This window comes from Ovis canadensis, chromosome 2 (assembly GCF_042477335.2).
Source record: "Ovis canadensis isolate MfBH-ARS-UI-01 breed Bighorn chromosome 2, ARS-UI_OviCan_v2, whole genome shotgun sequence".
NCBI classification, from domain to species: domain Eukaryota; kingdom Metazoa; phylum Chordata; class Mammalia; order Artiodactyla; family Bovidae; genus Ovis; species Ovis canadensis.
In genome coordinates this window covers 89220864-89241454 of record NC_091246.1, presented here as the reverse complement: position 1 = coordinate 89241454, position 20591 = coordinate 89220864, and the positions used below count along the sequence as shown (strand labels likewise).

The following is a 20591-nucleotide window of genomic DNA, read 5'->3' as shown; positions in this document are numbered from 1 at the left end:
CTAACAAAACATTCAATTTACTAACAGATCTTTCTGTTTCTTTTTAGGTGTGATTTTTCTTAGGGAAGAAAAATGCATAGGAAAAAAATTCCTAGGAAATAGAGATTTTCTAAAGAACATTTTGGGGCATGTATTACAAAAGCAGTAGTGTTTTGGCAGAGGTTACATTCCAGAAACTACCAGATTTATCATGTGAATTGTATAACTGTATCTGCTGATGGTAATTTTTAAGCAGTGTTCTCTGCTGGTGAGCTATCCGCCTGTGTCAGCTATGGCTAAGTGTATTTGATTGCCTGTGGTTCACTCTCATTGGTCAGGTCCTTTAAGGTCTATAATGAAAGATCTGCATTCTGATGACAACGAGGAGGAATCAGATGAAGCAGAGGATAATGACAATGACTCCGAAATGGAGAGACCTGTAAATAGAGGGGGCAGCCGGAGTCGCAGGTGAGTGTCTTGGTAGAGATGAGGTTCCCTGGGATGGAATCATACCTTTTCACTGGATCTCAGAGTAGAACCACAGCAAAAACGTGAAACACCAAATCCGATGGCACGTAAATAGTCACATTCACTTTTTTAAGTATTTTGAATTTGTTTATTTTTATTATAGTTGACTTACTATATTATGTTAGTTTCAGGTGTACAGCATAGTAATTTGATAGTATAATGTGTATGTATTTTTTCACTGAAGGGTGCTTGCTTTATACTGTTGTGTTAGTTTCTGCTATACAACAACACAAATTAACCATAACACACACACTCTCTCTCTCTCTCTCTATATATATATATATATATATATATATGTATATACATAGGTCCCTTTTGAACCTCGATCCCACCCACCCCTCATCCCACCCCTCTCGGTCATCAGAGAGGGCCAGACTGGGCTTCCGGTGTTATGTAGCAGCTTCCCACTAACTATTTAACACCCCCTGCTGTGTCCACACGTCGGTTTACTACATCTGCATCTTGATTCCTGCCCTGCACATAGGTTCATCAGTACCATCTTTCTAGATTCCATTTATAGATGTCAATACACATATTTGTATATAATATATACTATTTTTATAGATTATACGCCATACAAAGTTGGGGTACCTTGGCATGCTTACACTCACTGTTCCCCAGGGCACTATTTTATCCCTTGTTGTCAGAAAGGAGAGGTTTCTCCTCCATTAATTTTACAGAGAAAAAGTCCTGTTGCAAGCTTTTGCCCTTCAAAGTAAATGCCATGGTGGCTGGACTGGCTGCTTAAATGAACTCTGCTTTCATTTGAAGAATTTGTGTAGCTTCGTTGCTGTAGGTATTCATAACTCAGAATTTGAGGAAATGTGTTCGCTGTTTGTAGTTAGAAATGCATGATTGATTTCAATGAATTATGTGTGACCTAATTAAAACTAGGATCACCTGTGTGTTTTCCAGAAACTAAATTCCTTTTAAGTGTGCTGACTGTTACTTAAGTAGCTTTAATGCGGCGAGGCATACTTCTGCATTGGAAAGATGCTAATTCATGTCACTTATAATTAATAGTCAACTTGAAATTGCCTCGAGGATTTTATTTATCATGAGCAAAACGAATAGCTGTGCTTACTTTAATGGGTTTTGAGTAGGAAAAAATATGAATCTATTTGAACTTAAAATCCAATTACATTGATAATATATTGCATTAAGTCTTTTCCCATTATCCGTTTCTGGGTAGCAAGCCCTAAAATTCCCCAAAATGATGTGATCTTAATCCAGACAGGACAGACCATATGTTTGCTAATTGGTAATTCCTTCGTGTCCTTGGAGAAGAGTCTCCTTAGAATATATGCCCTGTCCTATATCTCAGTGGTTTTTCCTTATGGCTGTACTCAATTCCTTTTTCTCTACTCATCTCCCAAAATCACCCATCTGTATTCCTTTTAAATAAGAGAGACATAAGGAACCTTATGGTCTTGGCCTTATGATGTTTCGCTTTACAAGTCTTTAATCTGACAAGAAGGAAACTGATGGGGCCAAAAAAAAAAAAAAACCCACCTAAAAATGAACTGACACCTGTAGGTGAGGAGCATCTTTATAACAATCGAAATCCTGACCACTGACTGCTTTTACATTTAGCTGGTGAAAAACTGCATAGCCAGTTTGGACATCTCCCAACTTACTATTAGTTTGTAGAAGATCTAGACACTCTGTGATGGGCTGTGGCCTGTCCCCTCTTTGCCTAGTCCCCTGAGTCAACACGGGTCAGATCATACATGTTTATGAGTTGACTGATGTGTGATGCATGTTGTTTGCAAGGCTCTCCCTCCCTCCTGACATATGCTGTTGGCACAGCCCCCGCCTGGGTAACATTTTATCTTCATTGCACTTGTGAAGTCTCAACTGTTTAATCATTTTAAATACTCAGCCTTCCACTTCAGTCAAGAAGCATTTTAAAGCAGTGCTTCAACTGAACACTTCATTAATGTAATTTAGTTAAGAAAAACAAGTTCCGTCAGTTTTTTCCTAAAAGGATGTCCCAGTGTATCCTTTCCATTGCCTATCTCGTTTCTTGTCTATCTGAATGTATTATAGGGCTGGAATGTGATTGCCTATTCAGAACGACGGAAAAACTATCCTGATTTCTAAAGCATTTTCTGTTTCTGAGAAGAATATTGTATTAGGTTACGATACAACCAAAGAGAGGGAGCAAACACTGAAGGACATTTCTAAAAGAGTGCACACATTCAGCAGAGTAAACAAAGAAATATCTCCTATTCTCACTGAAAGAAAATTCCATGTTTAATGGAAAGGAAAAAAAAAATGAGGAGGTGATATTTTTATTGTTTTTCCTTGTTGAAAGACACTGTATTTTTCTAAAGCAGTTTTCCCAAACACACTGTCTTTTCCTGTGCTGTGGTGTATTTCCAGGGAATTGCATCAGAACTAGGGTCAACTTTGCATCATGACACATTGGAAATGATTGGTGATGGGTCTGTCATGTTGAGCTTCACACCTCCCACCCTCAGATGTCACCCTGAACTGTCAGTGCTGCAGGGCCGTGGTGCACATTCTTCTTAGCAGTTACTTCCCTTCCTGCAGCCTTTATTTTAGCCATACTTGTAAAATGTTCACCTGTAACAAATAGGCAGAGGGAAAGGAAGGGGGAAAAGGGTAGTAACCTGTGAACTATCCGATTTTGCTGAACTTCCAGCTTGGGTGACATGCTTATGACAGTAGGTGGATGGATCTGGAACAGGGAGATAAATGAATAAATGAAGGCGGCAAAATACACTGGCCGAGTACCAGGGCTGAGTCACGTTGCTTGGATTTGAATCCTAGAACCAGCACTCTTACTTCTGGGACCCTATGTGAGTGATCCAGTTTGTCTCAGTTTCCTTATCTATGAAATGGAGATTATTAAATGAGAAGGAGCAAGTCAAACGTTTAACCCCTTTCTAGATACAAAGTAAACGCCGGCACGTAGTAGCGATTGTATGAGCTAAAACAAGTTCCCAAAGATTAATGTTTGGATGCCTTGCTCTCTACCCCTAATTCTTTGGATATTTCAAGAATTGTCTGTAACGCTGCGACTGACTTCTCTGTTTCTTTTCAGAGTTAGCTTAAGTGATGGCAGTGATAGTGAAAGCAGTTCTGCCTCCTCACCCCTACATCATGAACCCCCGCCACCCTTATTAAAAACCAGCAACAACCAGGTAAGCTTCTAGGGCTGCGCTTCTCATGACTCTGCAGAACTCAAAGTGTGCCAGGCATTTCACCCCTTAAATTTTAAACAAAGTGCCTCTTGACAGCAAATAACTGGGAATCTACAACCTTCGGACTAAAAACATAGGGTAAAAGTACTTAAGTTGTCACAAAAGTATGACCTTGGATGAGTGAGTTAAATGTTAATAGATGCAGGACAGGATGGTGACAAAAAGTGTTGCCCATGTACTCCTGATTTCTGTATATTTCCCCCCTGTCAATTGGGAAGAATATGACTTTTGGAGCTAGTATAAAGCCTGGTTCTCTGTTTTATTGATTTATAGCAGTTTATTGGTACAAACATTATTTTAATTTAGCCTCAGTTTTCTCATCTGTAAATGGGGATATTAATGTCTACCTTATGGGCTACTGGGAAGGTGACAAAAAAGTACGTGTAAAGAGCATGAAGCATGGTTCATACCTCTTGGCAAACAGTTGATGATATATGGTTAGGATAGGTGCTCTGCCTCTGTGCTTACCCGGGAAAAAAGGATGATCACTTGGGATTGTAAGGAATCATTGATAAAATATAGAGTAGACAATGGTCATTATCACTGTTGTTATAAATCCAGCTAAAGGAAAGCTTATTAATTTGATAATCAGAGTAAAGAATATAGTTATTTGGATAGGTCTAGGCAGAGCTTGCAAAGCTGTGATGAAGAACTTCTGTTAAATGAATGATTATGTTAAACACTTGCTAAAATATGCTGTTTTCAAGTATTGTAAAAAAACCTCACTATGCATTGGGTTGATTCTCTATTACCATGTTATTCTTTTTACCCTATTTAGACAGATTCCATGAGACCTCATAATAATTGCTTAATTCAAGTTACCATATGAATATTAAGTTGAAAATGTGGTTTGTAAAATTATTGTTTCACAGGTGTCCTACCTGTTGTTTTAAATGGCCTTGTCCTTGAAATTTGTGATCTTTCTTTAATAGGGAAGATGTGATTTTTATAGCTGAAGACTTTTTCATTTCAAATTTCATATAAAGCAAAAATCTCTTAAAATTTAAAATTCCTCATTTAATTGATCTACAACTTAAAGCCTCCATTATTAAGTAGGAATAATATCAGTGTTCTTTACCTCAACAGTTACAGTTCAACTGCAGTTTCTTTGTGTCCTGCATGTGACTGCAGGCCCAACCTTGTCATCCATTACAGGCTGGCCTGCAAGGAATTGTACTTTCTTCTTCCTTATCCTAACTCCCCACAGTCCGTGTGTCTCCCCACCTCCAGGGCCAGCCATACCCATGACCCAGCCAGCCATCACCTCGAGGGTGGCTGCCCAGTACTCCAAAGTCAAGCACGTCAGGGGAAAGTGAGGACCACGGGCATAGCCATCGTTGCCAGTCAGTTGAGACGGGCCCTAGGCTGGCTGACTAGATAACTTGGAGGATTCTTTTGTAATTGTGTGCTTCAATAGGAGCTGTCAATAGAATAGCATTTGGACCTTGAATATATTTTTATATTCAATTTCAACCTATGTAGGCCTGATTTCTGCTTCCAGTGGGTGGTGTATTGGAATTAGGATTCTTCCTGGCCGGTGATGGTGGTGTTAGCAGGGCCAGGAGTGCAGGGCATTATAGGATGTGCTTTTGTGCCCTACAATAGTCTCCTTCAGCACTGTTCCCAGGTGGAGTGAAAACTACGCTTGCTAAATAAATGCAGCTTCAACAAGCCACCATCTTCCCTTGCAGACAGAACTGCGCTATAGTCTCTTCCTGGGCCTGCTGCAGTCTTGACCTGGCCCTGGTTTCAGGGAAAAGTTTAGATTCTTTGTCAGACTTTTTTTTTTATTGACTGTCTGGCAAAATGAAAAAAAGCAAAACAAAATTGAAATGGTACCATCTATCTAGAAAGGGTAAAAATTACTTTAGCCGATTAAATAGCATACCGCTGGTTTCTTGGCATATGTTTATTTGACAAATGTAGCTTCACACGTGTGAGTCATCAATCTGTCAGGAATACTCAGTTATATGTCACTTTCTCCATACACCTATAAGGATAATGAGGAGGTCCATATGCTTTCACTTTTCACTAGTTTAGGGTAGGAAATATATGTAGTTTAGGGTAGGAAATATAGGTATATATATGTACATATATTTAACCCAAGGATGCTTTCCTCTTTGGACCTGTGTCTTAGAACTGGAGTGTGTTTAGTCGTGTGTGTGTGTGAGTGTGATAGTGATGATGATCTGAAATTTCACGTGAAAGAAGCGAAAACATACCAGGAAGACGAAACTGTGAAATGGGCAGACTCTTGAGTCTTCTTCTTTCATATCCCTTCACTATTCTCTCTCTCTCTGTAGGTTGATCATAGTCTCAAAGTTTCTATAAATTACCAGGCAAAGCTATGGTTTCCTTACCTTTTCTCAGTTTTCTAGGGACTAGGGAAGAGAGAAAGTGCTCATTGAGTCAGACATTTCTAATTCTTGGGAAAAAAAGTGAACAGAGAGAGAGCCATATGTCAACAAATCAAGTAATTAACCTGAGTATTGTTAGGAGCTACTAGTGATCGTTAACATCAAAGACCCAGCGGTAGAGAATCCATCTGCTGAGTAATTGAGTTGTCAGTCCTCACAAAAGAATACAGAAAAATAATAATCTTGAAAATCTGATTCTCAAGCCAGATCCTCAGATTAAGGATAGAAGTGCAACTCATCATGGTTCTATTTTCAGAGACTATCACGTGCATACTTGGTGCCTCTCAGCAGTCTGGGTGGCTGTTTCTTCTCCCTACAGCTTAATAGAGAGGAATAATGCTGTGCCATTTTAACCAAAGGTTTTTTTTTTTTTTTTTAAACTTCAAACTTCTTTATGTGAATTTCAAACAAAATCAAAATTCTAGATCCTTTTTGGCTGAAACTATTGAAGGGGAGGGAGGAGAGGGAGGGGCCTCAAAGGAAGGAAGCGATCCATCGGACCCAAGTTAATATTCAGAATATCATAAATCACCTATCAGCCTTCGAGGCGTGTTGAATGAAATCAAAGAGTCCATCCAGTTAAACTGGTTTGAAATCGGCCTGTGGAAGACAAGGTGCCATATTTTTCTATTCTGGAGTCGTTTCCTTAAAGATAAGAAATGATCATAAATAAAACAATTGTCTTCAGCATGGATCAGCTCTCAGAATGAGGTTTTGACAAAGCTGTTTATTTTGGAGCAGGGAGAGATCAAAGCAGGAAGATTAACTGAGCCCTCTCTGGGCAGCCACTCAGTAACTCGAGGCGGATCACTGACACCCGGGGCTTTTGTTCCTGCCTCTGCAGCTTCAGAAGAAAGAAACCAGGATTTCAGTGTCATTGGGCCTCCTGTGCCGCAGCCCTTATGGAATGTGTAGGATGGGATTTCAGCGCCCTGCGTGTTCTATTTTCTGCTTTGAGGAGAAGGTGGTGGAACTCTCTCAACCTAGTTCACAACTCTGTGTGCCCCATAGAGAGTTCTCGGGCACTTGGTCCCCAGAGAACAATGACTTGGGGCAGGGAATGGCGGGGTACTCAGGGGAAGGATGTGATGGGAACGAAATTCAGTTTTCTAATGCACAAGGCAGGCAGACGGGCTGTATTTTTCCTCTTGCCTGCATTCACAGCAGATCGGCTCTGCTTGGCCCAGCCCTGTATCTGAGTTGGCGAGGAGTGCCATCTACTGACCTACTTACTCCTAGGTCTCAGTGCGAACAAACGTTCCCTCGAGGTCCCATTTCCAGCCAACATAGAGAAGGGAGTTCTGTATGTAGTGGGGGTGTTTGGTTTCCTTTACTAAAAGCTATTGCTTTGCCTCTGCGATTAAGTAATTTCCTTGTGTTGCCAGAAGTATTATGTTTGAAATTAGCCCGGTCACGTTGGTCATCTGGTATCTTAATCTTAAAAACGAAGGAAGAAAGGCTATTCTCAGGCAAGATGCTGTTAGGAGCTCACTTCTTATACATTTTCCTAAATTCAAATGAATATGTATTCCTTTTGAGAACTATTTGGTCTTTTCTAGAATGTCATCCTCAGCAAGTAAAATACTTATTAGCAGTAGAAAATTCCATGGCTAAATGGGAACCTGGATGCTCCCTTGCTCCTAGCTCTCATTTTATTTGTCTCATTTTTGTCAAAGTTCAAAAAACACTGAATGATAGGGCTGGTACCTGAACTTGGGTTTCTGAGCCCAGTCAGTGCTCTCTCTGCAAGTTAAATTACAAAATAAATGTGGACTCATTTTAAAAATCTTCTGTGCATTTTGGAAGTGGTGGACCTTTGAACAGAACTGTGAGGCTTGTGTGTGTGTTTGCTAAAGCAGAGTAAACTTCTTCAATATCTTCTTTTTTGGCATTTTCTTCCTCAATATTAGCTTCAGATTGTAACTCACTTGATAATGAGAATATAATGAAAAAGACAAATTACCTTTGCCTTTATGTTTTTATATGTCTGTAAACTCTCATCAGTAATTTCAGTGGTTCTCTTTAAGCATAATTCTCAATTTTAAAAATTCTAATTAATCAACTGTGTTTATTAAGTAATAATGTATTTCTCCTTTTTGTTAATTAGAAATGTAACTCCCCACCGTCTGAACAGTATGCAAAACTGCTGTTCATAACCTAAGCTATAATTGGTTCAGATCAAAGGAAAGGCACTGGGGATTTTATCATGGGTAAACACATTATTTCTTAGAATACAGAAAATGGTCCTGGCTCTTTTATTTCTTGAGTAGGAGGATTCCAAGTTGGGAGAAGCCAGTGTGGCGGCCACCTTCACTTCCAAACCTTCCTCAATTTAGTAGACAGGAGTACTTTTTAGAATCCACGAGGCAGGTACTAGAAAGGGTATTTGAGTGTTTGTCTTATCCTTACTGCACTGAACACAAGTAGTCATGTGAAACAACAGGATGAATAAGAAACATTTCTTGCCAGAGGGGACTGTAATCTACTACAACTCAGCTGCTGTGCATATGTGTGAGAGTGTTGTCACTAAAGAGAAGCAGCCTTGGAAGCTTAGATCAATTTCCTTATCCTCACTTTTTTTTTTTAAGTTCTATTGCCCTGACTCAGCATTTCAGATATAAGTAGTTTATTTTCCCAGAGAAACTCAGATTAGAGGAGAAGAAATAAAGTGTGAGGAGGAAAAATGCCCTTTGGAAAGTGATGTTATTATGCATTTCATTCATAGTGCCTTTATGTGGCAGGTTAGCCAAGCAGTGCTAGCAATCAAATTTAACTGTGTTCTCTTTGATCCCTAGATTCTTGAAGTGAAAAGTCCAATAAAGCAAAGCAAATCAGATAAGCAAATAAAGAATGGCGAATGTGACAAGGTAGGTTTCTAGTCTGTTACTGTGAGTAAGGTAGCACTGACACTCTTGTTTCTTTGTGTTTCCCTTGATCATTCTTGCTGGTTCTCATTTCACTTTCTTCATCAGAAGGGCCTGAAATCCCCAAATGACAGGCGCTTCTTCCCAGTGCTTTGTAGTTTATTTTCCAAGTCTTGTTTACATCTCCAGTAAACAAGATAAACTTGGCCTATTGCTATCCATGATTGCCAGGGGATTTCGGGCACATGGGATTAGGAGGTGAGAGAGCTGTGGTGGAGGTGGAGGGTTCAGGAACCTCAGACTTGAGTGAGCAGGACATCTGATCGCAGTGCAGTGTGTTTCCCCCTCGTGTGCAGTCACGCATCCAAAATCTGACTTCAAGAGTTGTTGGGGGTTTGTGTCCTGTTGTAAGCAGGGTCCTCACATGCTTTGCAGGATCGGGGTAGGCCTGGATAATGCTTCACAAACCTTTATTTGCTTTCATTGAAAATGGCACAAAGAATACCCCGCGTTTATGCTAACAAAGACACGAGTCTGAGCACATGAAGGTGTACCTCTGCCTTTTTCAGGGGAACTCTTGACAAGCCAGATGCTGATTTGGATAGTGACCTCTATTTTTCGTAAGACATTCTTCTGTCCTGTTACTTGCTGTTCACTGGCCATGTTAGATATGACCAGGAGAGGTTTCCCCCCACCCCCTCCAATTTGCCGTAATTACATAATTAGTAGTGTGCATTGATACTTCCATGTTCAAACTTAGAAACATTATAACTAAGAGAAAAAAGCCTGAGATGGAAGATTAATTGAAAAAAAGAATATGTACTGTGATAATATGCTTAAGCTCACATTTTTTTTCATTGAATTCCTTTTCTCTCTTTAGAGGCATTGTTGGGAGAGGGTTAATCCTGTTTACTTGGGAGCAAATAAGTTCACAAATTGCCCTTTTTTGTAAAAAAGCTGCCTTGAGAAAGTACTAGTTGGCCAAAGGAGAGTTGGTCTGCAAAGGCCTTGGGCAGTGCATCCACACAGCTTAGGGTAGAAGGTAGAATGTGCAACCTCTAACCACCTCTGGTATGTTCTTACTTTGTTGATCCTTTTATTTTTGAACTGCTTCCTAAATGCTTGTCATTGGGGGCATACCATTCTCTTTCAGGCATACCTCGATGAACTGGTAGAGCTTCACAGAAGGCTGATGACATTGAGGGAAAGACACATTCTGCAGCAGGTGAGGAAGGCTTCTGAACACCACCCTTTCCAGAAGCCTGGAGGTCTGGTTTGTCCTGCGCTGGTGTGACAGCACCTGGAGGCCACCCTGGCCTCATGCTCTCCGGGCCAGTGCCACTTGCAGACTATTTGGGGAGGAGGCTTATTTCCAAGGCTACCTGGAAGTCTGCTTTGGGGCTTCCTTGGTGCCACAGACAATGAAAACGGGGCACTTGGGGAAGTGATGATGCTGCAATATACTGATCTCAAGCCGTCTGATGCGGTCATGTGGGCTGACGGAGGGGATGGGAGGAATGCAGAAACCTTTGGGGCCAGGCTTCTGGTTTCATGGGAAAACAGTGATAAGAACTGCAGTCAAGTGCTGTAAACATTTGTGATTCAATTTAGTAACCTTTGCCAATGCTATTCTAAGGAAAATAAATATTTTCCTCTTTTGTCTTATCTTGTTTAACATACATTCTGTTATTATGAACTCAACTGTGGAATACTTTAGAGTGGGGACATTTCTATTAGTACAATTTGATGTTTTGAGAAGGAGGGTGGTTTTTAGTTTTCATACGGTTACAGTATATGTGTCCATTGCATCAAAAATTAAAGATAAAATAATTTTTCTTTAATACTCAAAGTGAAGGTTGTGTTCTAAATTCCAGGGTAGGTTTGTAGATTATTTTGCTGCTTGAATTTTTTTTAAAGACTGCTTTCAAATAACTTGATGTTAGTACTTAATCTACCCCAGCTGTGTGTATATGTGTGTGTGTTTTTAATATTTAATGGCTGATGGTCACATTTATATTCTGTGTACATTTTTGGTTAAATCTATAAATACATACTCTCAAACTTTGCAAGTTCCCTGATTGGTCTGATAAGCTTTTTAAACCTTCTAGAGTTTCAGACTTGAACAAAACACTATAGACCTATAATTCTTAATTGATGATAAGTTGCATTTCTTGCATGTCTATCTAAGTGTGTAATAGGTCAGGGAGCAGGATCTGAGTGGCTTGCTCTAAGACATATCCTAGTATATCAAGAGTATTTTCTTCAATTTTTTTCTGTACAACTGAAAACTAGTCAGTTAGCCTGCCACTTGGCAATTATTTGGGGCCCATTGCCTGAATGGTTATGGTAAATCTATTTAGCTGATTTTCCCATTTTTCCCTAAGCACCAGCTCTGAACCACTGTGGAAAAGCTTAATAAAGTTATTATTGAACAAATTGGACCTAAATAGTGTCTCACAGGAGAGCAAGATAGATGTTTGAGCAGCATTGGGACCCCCTTCTTACAGAAAGCCAGCCAGTGAATCGATACTATGCCATCGGGCAGGGTCTTACCATGGGGTGTCATTGGCATTCCCAATCTCACATTGCCCTTTATTTTGACCTTTGAAAGCATTGTGAGGGAAGGTGGCTTAACAGGAGAGTTTCATGGAAGTGGATTATTTTAGCATTCTAGAGGGAGAGAGTGGCATCTATGAATTTTTAACCTGGCATAAAGGCACTCCAGGGCCCACAGCGTTTCAACCTAATTGCATTCCCAGGCCGGTTGAAAGCTGCCAGTCTTTGGCCTTTTGCCTTGTAATGCAGCTGAGGCTTGTGATTATGATACCATGATGCATGTCCTGTCATGGTTTACTGCTTAATTAATTCCTATTGTAAAGCATAGCACTGTTGAGCACTGATGTTACTCCCCACCTTGAGCGCTGCTCATCCTGTGGACTGCATTCCGCAGAGTCTACGTCTTCTCTGCCACGCAGACCACAGCACCTGAGACAGGATTTCTAGTGACCCCGGGATCCCATCCCAGTTCTTTCCCTATGAAAGGCATCCTATCAGAAAATCTGGCCTGACATTTTTATTTGGCCCACAGAAAGTGGTTTCTCTCTTTTTTACTCTGGGGTCATGCAGTGCTGGCACCCAGCATCTAGGTTAATGAACAGAAAGCATTGGATCAAGAGAGGCTGTGTTCTTAAGGCCCTTTTCCATCAGGTAACAATGTAGTACAGTGGACACAGTCAAAACCAGAGATGTCAGTACCTTGGACTTACTAATAATTTCATTCTTCTTTAAACCACATGTTTGACATTTATTTGGAAAGGGAGATTGAACACTTCTAAACTCTCTTGCAGTTCCAGCTCTGAGTCTGGGCTTGCATCCTCCTCAGGAGGGAAAAAATAACCTCTGAGGAAAACCAGGGCTTCCTTAGAGGCTGGTTCAGCAGTTTAGGTAACAGCTATTATACTCAGAATTTTCTTTAGGGAGATGGGGAGTAAATGGTATGGCAGAGTGTTATAACAACATGGAGAACTCTTCCTGAGAAGTGTTTTGCTGAAAGTGATCTTCTCTACCCTGGAGAATCTCCTGGTGTATTTTAGAATTCCTTGAAGACTGGAGCCTGATGTCCCACTTCCCAACCCCAATAGAGCACATGTTGTCACAGCCATAGAGGGGGCTTCCCTGTCCGCACAGCAGGGGCCATTCTGCAGGAAGACCTAGCTCACCCCAGCCCTGACTCCCCTCCAGACAGAAGCAAAACTTGTTCATGACTTCATACTCAGTGAAGAGGCTGTTTGGGTAAAAAGAATCCTTTAAAAAATATATATGTGTGTGTGTATGTGTGTGTGTTCAGTCACTCAATTGTGTCTGACTTTTTGGGACTTTCTGGACTGTAGACCGCCAGGCTCCTCTGTCCATGGAATTTTCCAGGCAAGAATACTGGAGTGTGTTACCATTCTCTTCTCCAGGGGATCTTCCCAACCCAGGGATCAAACTTGCATCTCCTGCTTTGCAGGCAGATTCTTTACCGCTGAGCCATCAGGGAAGCCTATATACATACATACATATATGCATATATGTAAATCAGACTACAAATAATTTATTACCTTTTTATAATTTTTTATGACTTTTATAAAACAGGGTTGGGGGAAGAAGCCATAGACTTAAACAAGTGGATCTTTCCCCTTAAAAAAAAAAAAAAAAAACCTGCATCATACCCCCTCCAAAGCTGATGTGGCAGGAAATAATCCATCACAAATATTTTCACAACCACCATCATCTGAAGAATGGGCTCAGCCATTTACATGCTCTTCCTCTTTCACTACCTGTAACATACCGTGTGCCCTTGCCTGCTTTCCCCTCTACAGTCACTCTGTCTTTCATTATTACTACTATTTTGGAGTTAGACTCCTCATTGCAGTATGATGCAAGGTAATGACACCAGGGTGGCACCATGTGCACTTGCAGATCGGGGAACCCTATGGCATGGCAGCAGGGCGTCCTTCAGGGACCAGCGGGGTGGTGTCTGTGGGCTGTGTGGCTTATGCCATTACCATAAAGCATGTTAATGCTCTGTTCCTGATGTTCTAACTACCAGGATTCCTGGAAAGAAACCCACATTTATTTTTCTTTATGAAGTCTTTACTTAATTGAGGGTGTAGATTCATGCTCTAATAATTCAAATCATTAATGCTGTTCCCATTGGCAAATAGTCCTGAACACCCCATCTGTTGGCACTGCTACTGTTCTAAGGCTGTCTTTGCCTCCACCTTGATGCATTCTTACAAGCTCCCATAAAAATGCAGGGCTCATTTAGTGAGATTGATCAGATCCCCTTCGTTTCTTTGTGTGTTTGTGGCTGCAGGCAGGGTGGGATGTGCTGTTTGTGGAGGGGGCAGGAGAGCTGTAATCAAAGCCCCGGAACCTACAAGATAGTACAGTGCCCATGAGGTGAGAGGGTTGAATATCCTAGTGAGTAAATGTGTTTATTTGCTTTAAAACCAAGTGGCCTTTTCTAGAAGGTATTTTTATTATTCTGTCTTCTATTTATTGTTTAGTAATTAGTGAGCAACTAGACTGAGTCACAGAATTCTATTTTCTTACAATGGTGAGTTACCTGTCATTTTCAAGGGAAAGTGTGGGACTCTGCTTCTTTACCCCCACATTATGGTTTTAGTTTTCCATTTAAAAAAGATATGTTTGTTTTTGATGTGGACCATTTTTAACATCTTTGTTGGATTTACTACACTATTTCTTTTGTTTAATGTTTTGATTTCTTGGCCATGAGTCATGTGGGATCTTAGCTCCTCGACCAGGGATTGAACCCACACTGCTTGCAGTGGAAGGCAAAATCTTAACCACTGACCCTCCAGGGAAATCCCTTGTTATTTCAACTACTTTCCTTCAGCTGCTATTCTCCCTGTTTTCTTTCCTCCCTCCTACAAAACTTATTAAACTTTTTTTTTAATTTCAAGGAGATCTTTTCTGACTTTTAGCTTCTGGCATTTTCCCTGCTTCATTTGTTTTAGTGCTGATGAAATGGCCAACAGTCAATGAGGGGCAGAGGAAAAAGCACTGGGTGTGAAAACTCATGGGTGGTATGGTTACCTCCTGGATAACTGAGGATGAGTTTATGTCTACATGGTAGTCATAATCATGTTGCCCTCATCTGTGCAGCAATTTTCAGCTTATAAAGAAGCTTCATGTTCTGTATATTATTTGATCCTCAAAACAACATTGCATGATAGGTAGAATGGGTGGCATTGTCCCCATTTTACAGATGAGGAAATTGAGGCTCAGAGGTTCTGATGTTCTGTCCAATGTCATTCAAAGAGCAGAGTCGGGATGAGTTCAGTTCAGTTGCTCAGTCATGTCTGACTCTTTGAGACTGCCAGGCTTTCCTGTCCATCACCAACTCCTGGAGCTTGCTCAAACTCATGTCCATCAAATTGGTGATGCCATCCAACCATCTCATCCTCTGTCATCCCCTTCTCCTCCTGCCTTCAGTCTTTCCCAGTATCAGGTTCTTTTCTAGTGAGTCAGTTCTTCACATCAGGTGGCCGGAGTACTGGAACTCCAGCCTCAGCATCAGTCCTTCCAATGAATATTGAGGACTGATCTCTTTAGGATTGACTGGTTGGATCTTCTTGCAGTCCAAGGGACTCTTAAGAGTCTTCTTCAACACCACAGTTCAAAAGCATTAATTCTTTGTCACTCAGCTTTCTTCATAGTCCAACTCTCACAACCATACATGACTACTGGAAAAACCATAGCTTTGTCTAAATGAACCTTTGTCAGCAAAGTAATGTCTCTGCTTTTTAATATGCTGTCTAGGTTGGTCATAGTTTTTCTTCCAAGGAGCAAGTGTCTTTTAATTTCATGGCTGCAGTCACCATCTGCAGTGATTTTGGAGCCCTGAAAAATAAAGTCTGTCACTGTTTCCATTGTTTCCCCATCTATTTGCCATGAAGTGATGGGACCGGATGCCATGATCTAGAGAAGGGAATGGCAAACCACTTCACTATTCTTGCCTTGAGGACCCCATGAACAGTATGAAAAGAGGCAGGATTCAATATGCCAAATTCAGGATTCTTTGTTCTGAATGCTTGGGCATTTACCTGCTGGCCAGCTCATTGAGAAGAGGAGCCACACTCTGGGATAACTGTCATTTGCTTCTATTGCGTAAATTGAAAGGCTATTTGTTTCCATCCTCAAAGAGCTCTCTGAAGGGGCTGTTTGTTGCTGTACTGTAGCTTACACATTTTCAGTTGGTCTTTAGTATTTCTAATCAATGTAGCAAAAAAGATAATTTACTCTGGAAAGTACTGTTAATTCAATTAATGTTAAATATATAGTAAGTATTGGATTGCCTTGAAAGGCTTGTATTTGTGGACATAGCTATGTGTGCGTGTTTCTCTATGCATATAGATGTATGGGGGTGACTTATCCTGTAACTGTTAACTAATAAAGCCAACGAGAGTTCATTTTAGATCTTTAGTGTTAATAAGATCTAGCTTGATAAATTCTTACGTGAGTGTCTTACTTTAACCATAATCAGAAACAGGCCTTCAGATAATCTCTTGATGCATATAATTGAACTCTGAGTCTAATGGTTTAAGCAAATAAGGCTCCCTCTCTACCCCTGCATCCTGCCTCCCTGCTATCCCATATAATAATAGGCCTGGAGGTAAGTGATTCATGGTTGGTGTGGTGGCTTAAAAGATGCAGCTGAGGACATAGACTCATTGCCATTCTGCTCTGCCATCTTTCACGTCGTTGATTCATCCACATGAAGGGAAGACAGCTGCTGCACTTCCAGAGTTGCATCTTCTTTCCAGACAGGAAGGGAGCAGAGGGCAAAAGCCACCTGCCCATAGTCCATACCTTTCTGAAACTTTTCCTAAAAGCCCAGTGACTTTTGACAAACTGTGAATCGCAGTGTCTGCCCAGTGCTGCAGGTGGGTCTGGGAGGCCAGTGTTTTAGCTGGGTGTATTGCCACTCCCAGAAAGTCAAGCTTCTGCTAGGAAAGAAGAAGGAACACATGAATAGGAGGTAGGCAGTCTGCTGTGACTGTCATGATTTTGTAACTGGTTTTGTTATTAAACCCATAGTTATATCTGTTAAAAAAAAAAAAAGTTCCAGAAGTTGAATAAGGCAATAACAGCTCAGTCTGGAGTTGTGCAATTAATTGGATTGAGGTTCACTGTGCCTTTTATGTTTCTGTGGCAGTCAAATATGTCAGGAATGGGGAGCGCATTTTCTATTGAGAGCCACTGACCCATAGGGAACAGTTCGCAAATTTACTGTTTTTTGAAGAAAACTAATTGTAAGAAGAGAAGGTCAAAAGTTTCCATTCTGCTGTTTTCAACTCCAGATTAGGTAATCTAAAACTTCATTGAATAAATAATAGACTGAATAATTAAAATTACTCCTCTTAGGATGATTGAAAAAGAACAGAAGCAAGTGATAGAGGATAACAGACAACTACAAATAAGCCAAATGGGTTGCCAGTTGGTTTCTCTGCACAAATAGTTTTTCTTTCATCTTGGTGGTGATTTTCCTCTTTCCTTCACAAAGCTTGCTAAAATTAACCTCCCTCCATTCCAATTTACTCACAACAAACATACCTAAAACCCACACTACCCAGGCACAGTATCTATTTCTGATAAAATTATTTGTAAAATAGGAATAGAAAGACACATACCAGGATAACCAACATCATTGTTAGTGTTGAAACCTTAGAAAGTGTCCTCCTGAAAACCAGGCAAAACCAACAGTGCCTCTGTCACCACTTTGTTGATCGTATTTCTGGAAGTTGGAGCCAGTTCAAGGAATGAGGTAGAGCTGTTCCAAATGGGGAGACAAAGGCATCCTTTCTTTCTGTAGATAATACCTATTACCTCCAAATACTCAAGGCCATCCACTGAACATGACTGATGGAATGAATATAGATTTTTATTTATTTTTTGTGGAAGCATAACAAAATGTGCAGCTAGATCAGTTTTAACAAAGTGAATGCATCTTTCATCACCAGTACTCAAATCAAGTAATGAAACAGTCCCAGCACCCCAGAAGTCTTCCTTGAGCCCCTCTATAGTCACTACCCATATCTTTAGGGAGGTGGAAATGGAAACTGTTTCTTTTTTTTTTTTTTTTGGTGGGTTTATTGCATTTTCTAAACTTTCAACAATAAGGTAATCAGAAAGAAAAATGATCATTATATTGATATGTGTTCTGCATGTACATATTTTTATAAGGAGTTTTGTTATTCCTAGGCTGGAATTTCCTTTCATCTGTTAAGTACAGCCACTGTCCTTTGGGTCAGTAACTAATTTTTAAAAGGGTCTTGAAATTGTATTTCCCACTAACTACCCATTCTCACTCCCACCCCTATAGTAAAATAATCTGTTGATGACTTAAAAGTTAGGAATCAGTTTAAAGAATATGAATGATGAGAACAGGTAATCTTCTCTCATTGAGAAGTTCAAAGGGTTAACGTTCCTTTGACCTACCAAATTGGCTAAGAGGTAGTTTGGTGCTATCAATAATATGGGACCTTCTTTCTATAAATGAGTCTCTTAACCCCTTGGGTTCCATATTTGACTCTCTCCCTGTCCTTTTGCATTTTGATGCCTATTGCTTATTGCCTAAACTTTCTCTTCTTCACTTCTCTAGATTGTGAACCTTATAGAAGAAACTGGACACTTTCATATCACAAACACAACATTTGATTTTGACCTTTGCTCGCTGGACAAAACCACAGTTCGTAAACTACAGAGTTACCTGGAAACATCTGGAACATCTTGAGGATACAGCAACTGGATGCATCAAAAACTATTGGTTTTTTTTTTTTTTTTGGTTGTGATTTTTTTTTCCTTGTTTGTTTATATGAAAACACTCAGAATGATGCAACCAAAAGGGAAAAAAATAAAAAGCAAACAACCTTCAGCTTTATTTTTCTTTAAAGCCAGTCATCATCTCTTGATAAAGGAGAGGTTCAGCAAACCAGCCTCAGTGGACCACTCTTCTCTCCAAGGAAATCCCTGGGAAGAGTTAGCCTGGATAGCCTTGAAAACAAACAGATCAAACACAACACGAGAAAACTTAAAGAATGTGTATGGTATCACGTGTCTCTCTCTGTGGTGGTTCATTCCACAGGACGAATGCATATTCAACACACTGCCTTATTACATAACTGATCTATTTATTAATCGCATACTATAGAGTCGTTGAGGGAATGACACCACAAGACGTTCTAATCTCTCGGTCCCGTGGATGCTCTTTCAATGCAGCGCCCTTGCCATCCCAAGCCCAGTGACCTTACTCCGTATACCGTGCCACTCTCCAGCAACTTTTTCCAAGTCCCTTAACTCGTTGCAGTCTGTATTTTCCACCTTTTTTTCCAGTTCCAGGACACAAATGATCAACTGGGGGGACCAAATAGCCACCCTGATTTTCTCCTTTGTGGTCTTTTTTTTCCTGAAAGTTACAGTCCTTGGCTGTATCCATATAATGAATGATCTTGGACCATGGTAGTAAATGCACCAAATAGGATCATATGAATTGCTGTCTAGCCTTAGTCAATAAACCTGTAGGACTTTTAAACAAACGTGTACCTGTAAACGTCCTGCATCCTACATTGTTGAGCTGTCATCAACATCCTTGTGTCTGTTTCACTGTTATGATATTAGATAAATATGGAAGTGAATGCATTCCACAGGATCATCATTTGGAAAAAAAAAAAGGAATTCTGATTCTGTTTTCTAAAGAAATGTTGTAGAAATTCTTAATTTGGATCTATTTATTAGTAAGAGTTTCAGCTTTCTTCAGCTGCCAGTGTGTTACCCATCTTTACCGTCAAACCTGGAGTAAGAGATTTTTGTTTGTTCTCATATGATCCTCTTAGACTCTTTTATATTTGAAAAATTAAAATCTTTCTTTGGGGGAAAACTCTTGATTATTCTGCCATAACAGATTATGTATTAACTTGTAGATTCAGTGGTTCGATACCTATTTAGTCACTTGCTTATGTTTCCAGAAGGATTTCTTGTATTGGTGACAATAAAGATGGTTGGGGAGGGGGGATATCTTTGTTCTTGATGTACCCTGTTTCGAAACTAGAAATCTGTCCTGTGGCATGCAAAAGAAAGCAAATTATTTTTAAAAGAAAAAAAAAAAACCCAAAGTACTTTTGGTGTCATTATTCCATCTTCTCCATAAACGGAGACATGCAAAATACGAACAGCTCAGCACCAAGTTTTTGTGCTAGGAATTCAACTGAAAAGAAAAGAAAACGAAGAAATACTTCTGGATCCAAAGGTTCGTTCACTGGATCAGCCTTAAGAAAGTCTCTATGTGTGCTAATAGACCAGTATCTCCCTTGTTGATTCCCACGCCAGATGCTGTCTTTTCATACAGAGATTAACTAGGGTCTGTACAGAAAATGGTCTTTCCAGACCCATTCTTTTGGGCAGGAATGTAAATGCAGATTGATAATGGAGTTATTTCTGCATTTTAAAAAGGGGATTTTTTTTTTACATTGTTTTTTTCTATCCAAAGACACTATTTTTTTCCTTTAAAAAAATTATAATACAGCCATGCTCCTTGTAAATTACTTCTCAAAAGCATCCTCGCTGAGGACAAATGTACTTTTTCAATAATGTTATGACTTCTATGATTGGCAGGACCATCCTTGAAGCATTTGTTTCGTAGTCCACTTCTCGCTGTTTAATTACAGAGGAACTTCGAGTTATTTTGAACGTCAGGTGACTGATGAATTGCGTGGTTTTAGTTGTGTTTTGTTTCTTTTTTCACTTTACAGGTGAAAGGGGCAGACAATGCTTATATGGAATTGTTTGCAACATTTAAAACTCTTGAAATTTTTCTAAATGTTAATTCACACATTCTACTTAAGCCAGAAATGTATGTAGCTTAACTAAAATATCTGTGCAGTTTAACTAGAAATGTATATATGTAGTATGGGCCATTTTTATTTTTGTGTCTAAGTTGTGTGACCAAAACTGTGATTTGGCAACGTAAAGATGTTTTTGTTCCCTAGGTTACTGACCAAGAAACTGGT

The 20591-nt window shown here is 40.0% G+C and overlaps 1 protein-coding gene across 2 annotated transcripts in view; it reads left to right on the top strand.

Moving 5' to 3' along the window:
• Positions 1 to 19697, top strand: part of MLLT3 (MLLT3 super elongation complex subunit) — a 275250-nt gene extending 255553 nt beyond the window's left edge. For both annotated transcript variants that reach the window (XM_069574117.1, XM_069574118.1), the window contains exons 7-11: positions 318 to 447; positions 3578 to 3677; positions 8950 to 9021; positions 10172 to 10243; positions 18188 to 19697. In XM_069574117.1, coding sequence (XP_069430218.1) covers positions 318 to 447; positions 3578 to 3677; positions 8950 to 9021; positions 10172 to 10243; positions 18188 to 18319 — 506 coding nt within the window. In that variant the 3' untranslated portion in view covers positions 18320 to 19697. The remainder of the gene's footprint in view (positions 1 to 317; positions 448 to 3577; positions 3678 to 8949; positions 9022 to 10171; positions 10244 to 18187) is intronic.
• Positions 19698 to 20591: the final 894 nt, after the last annotated feature.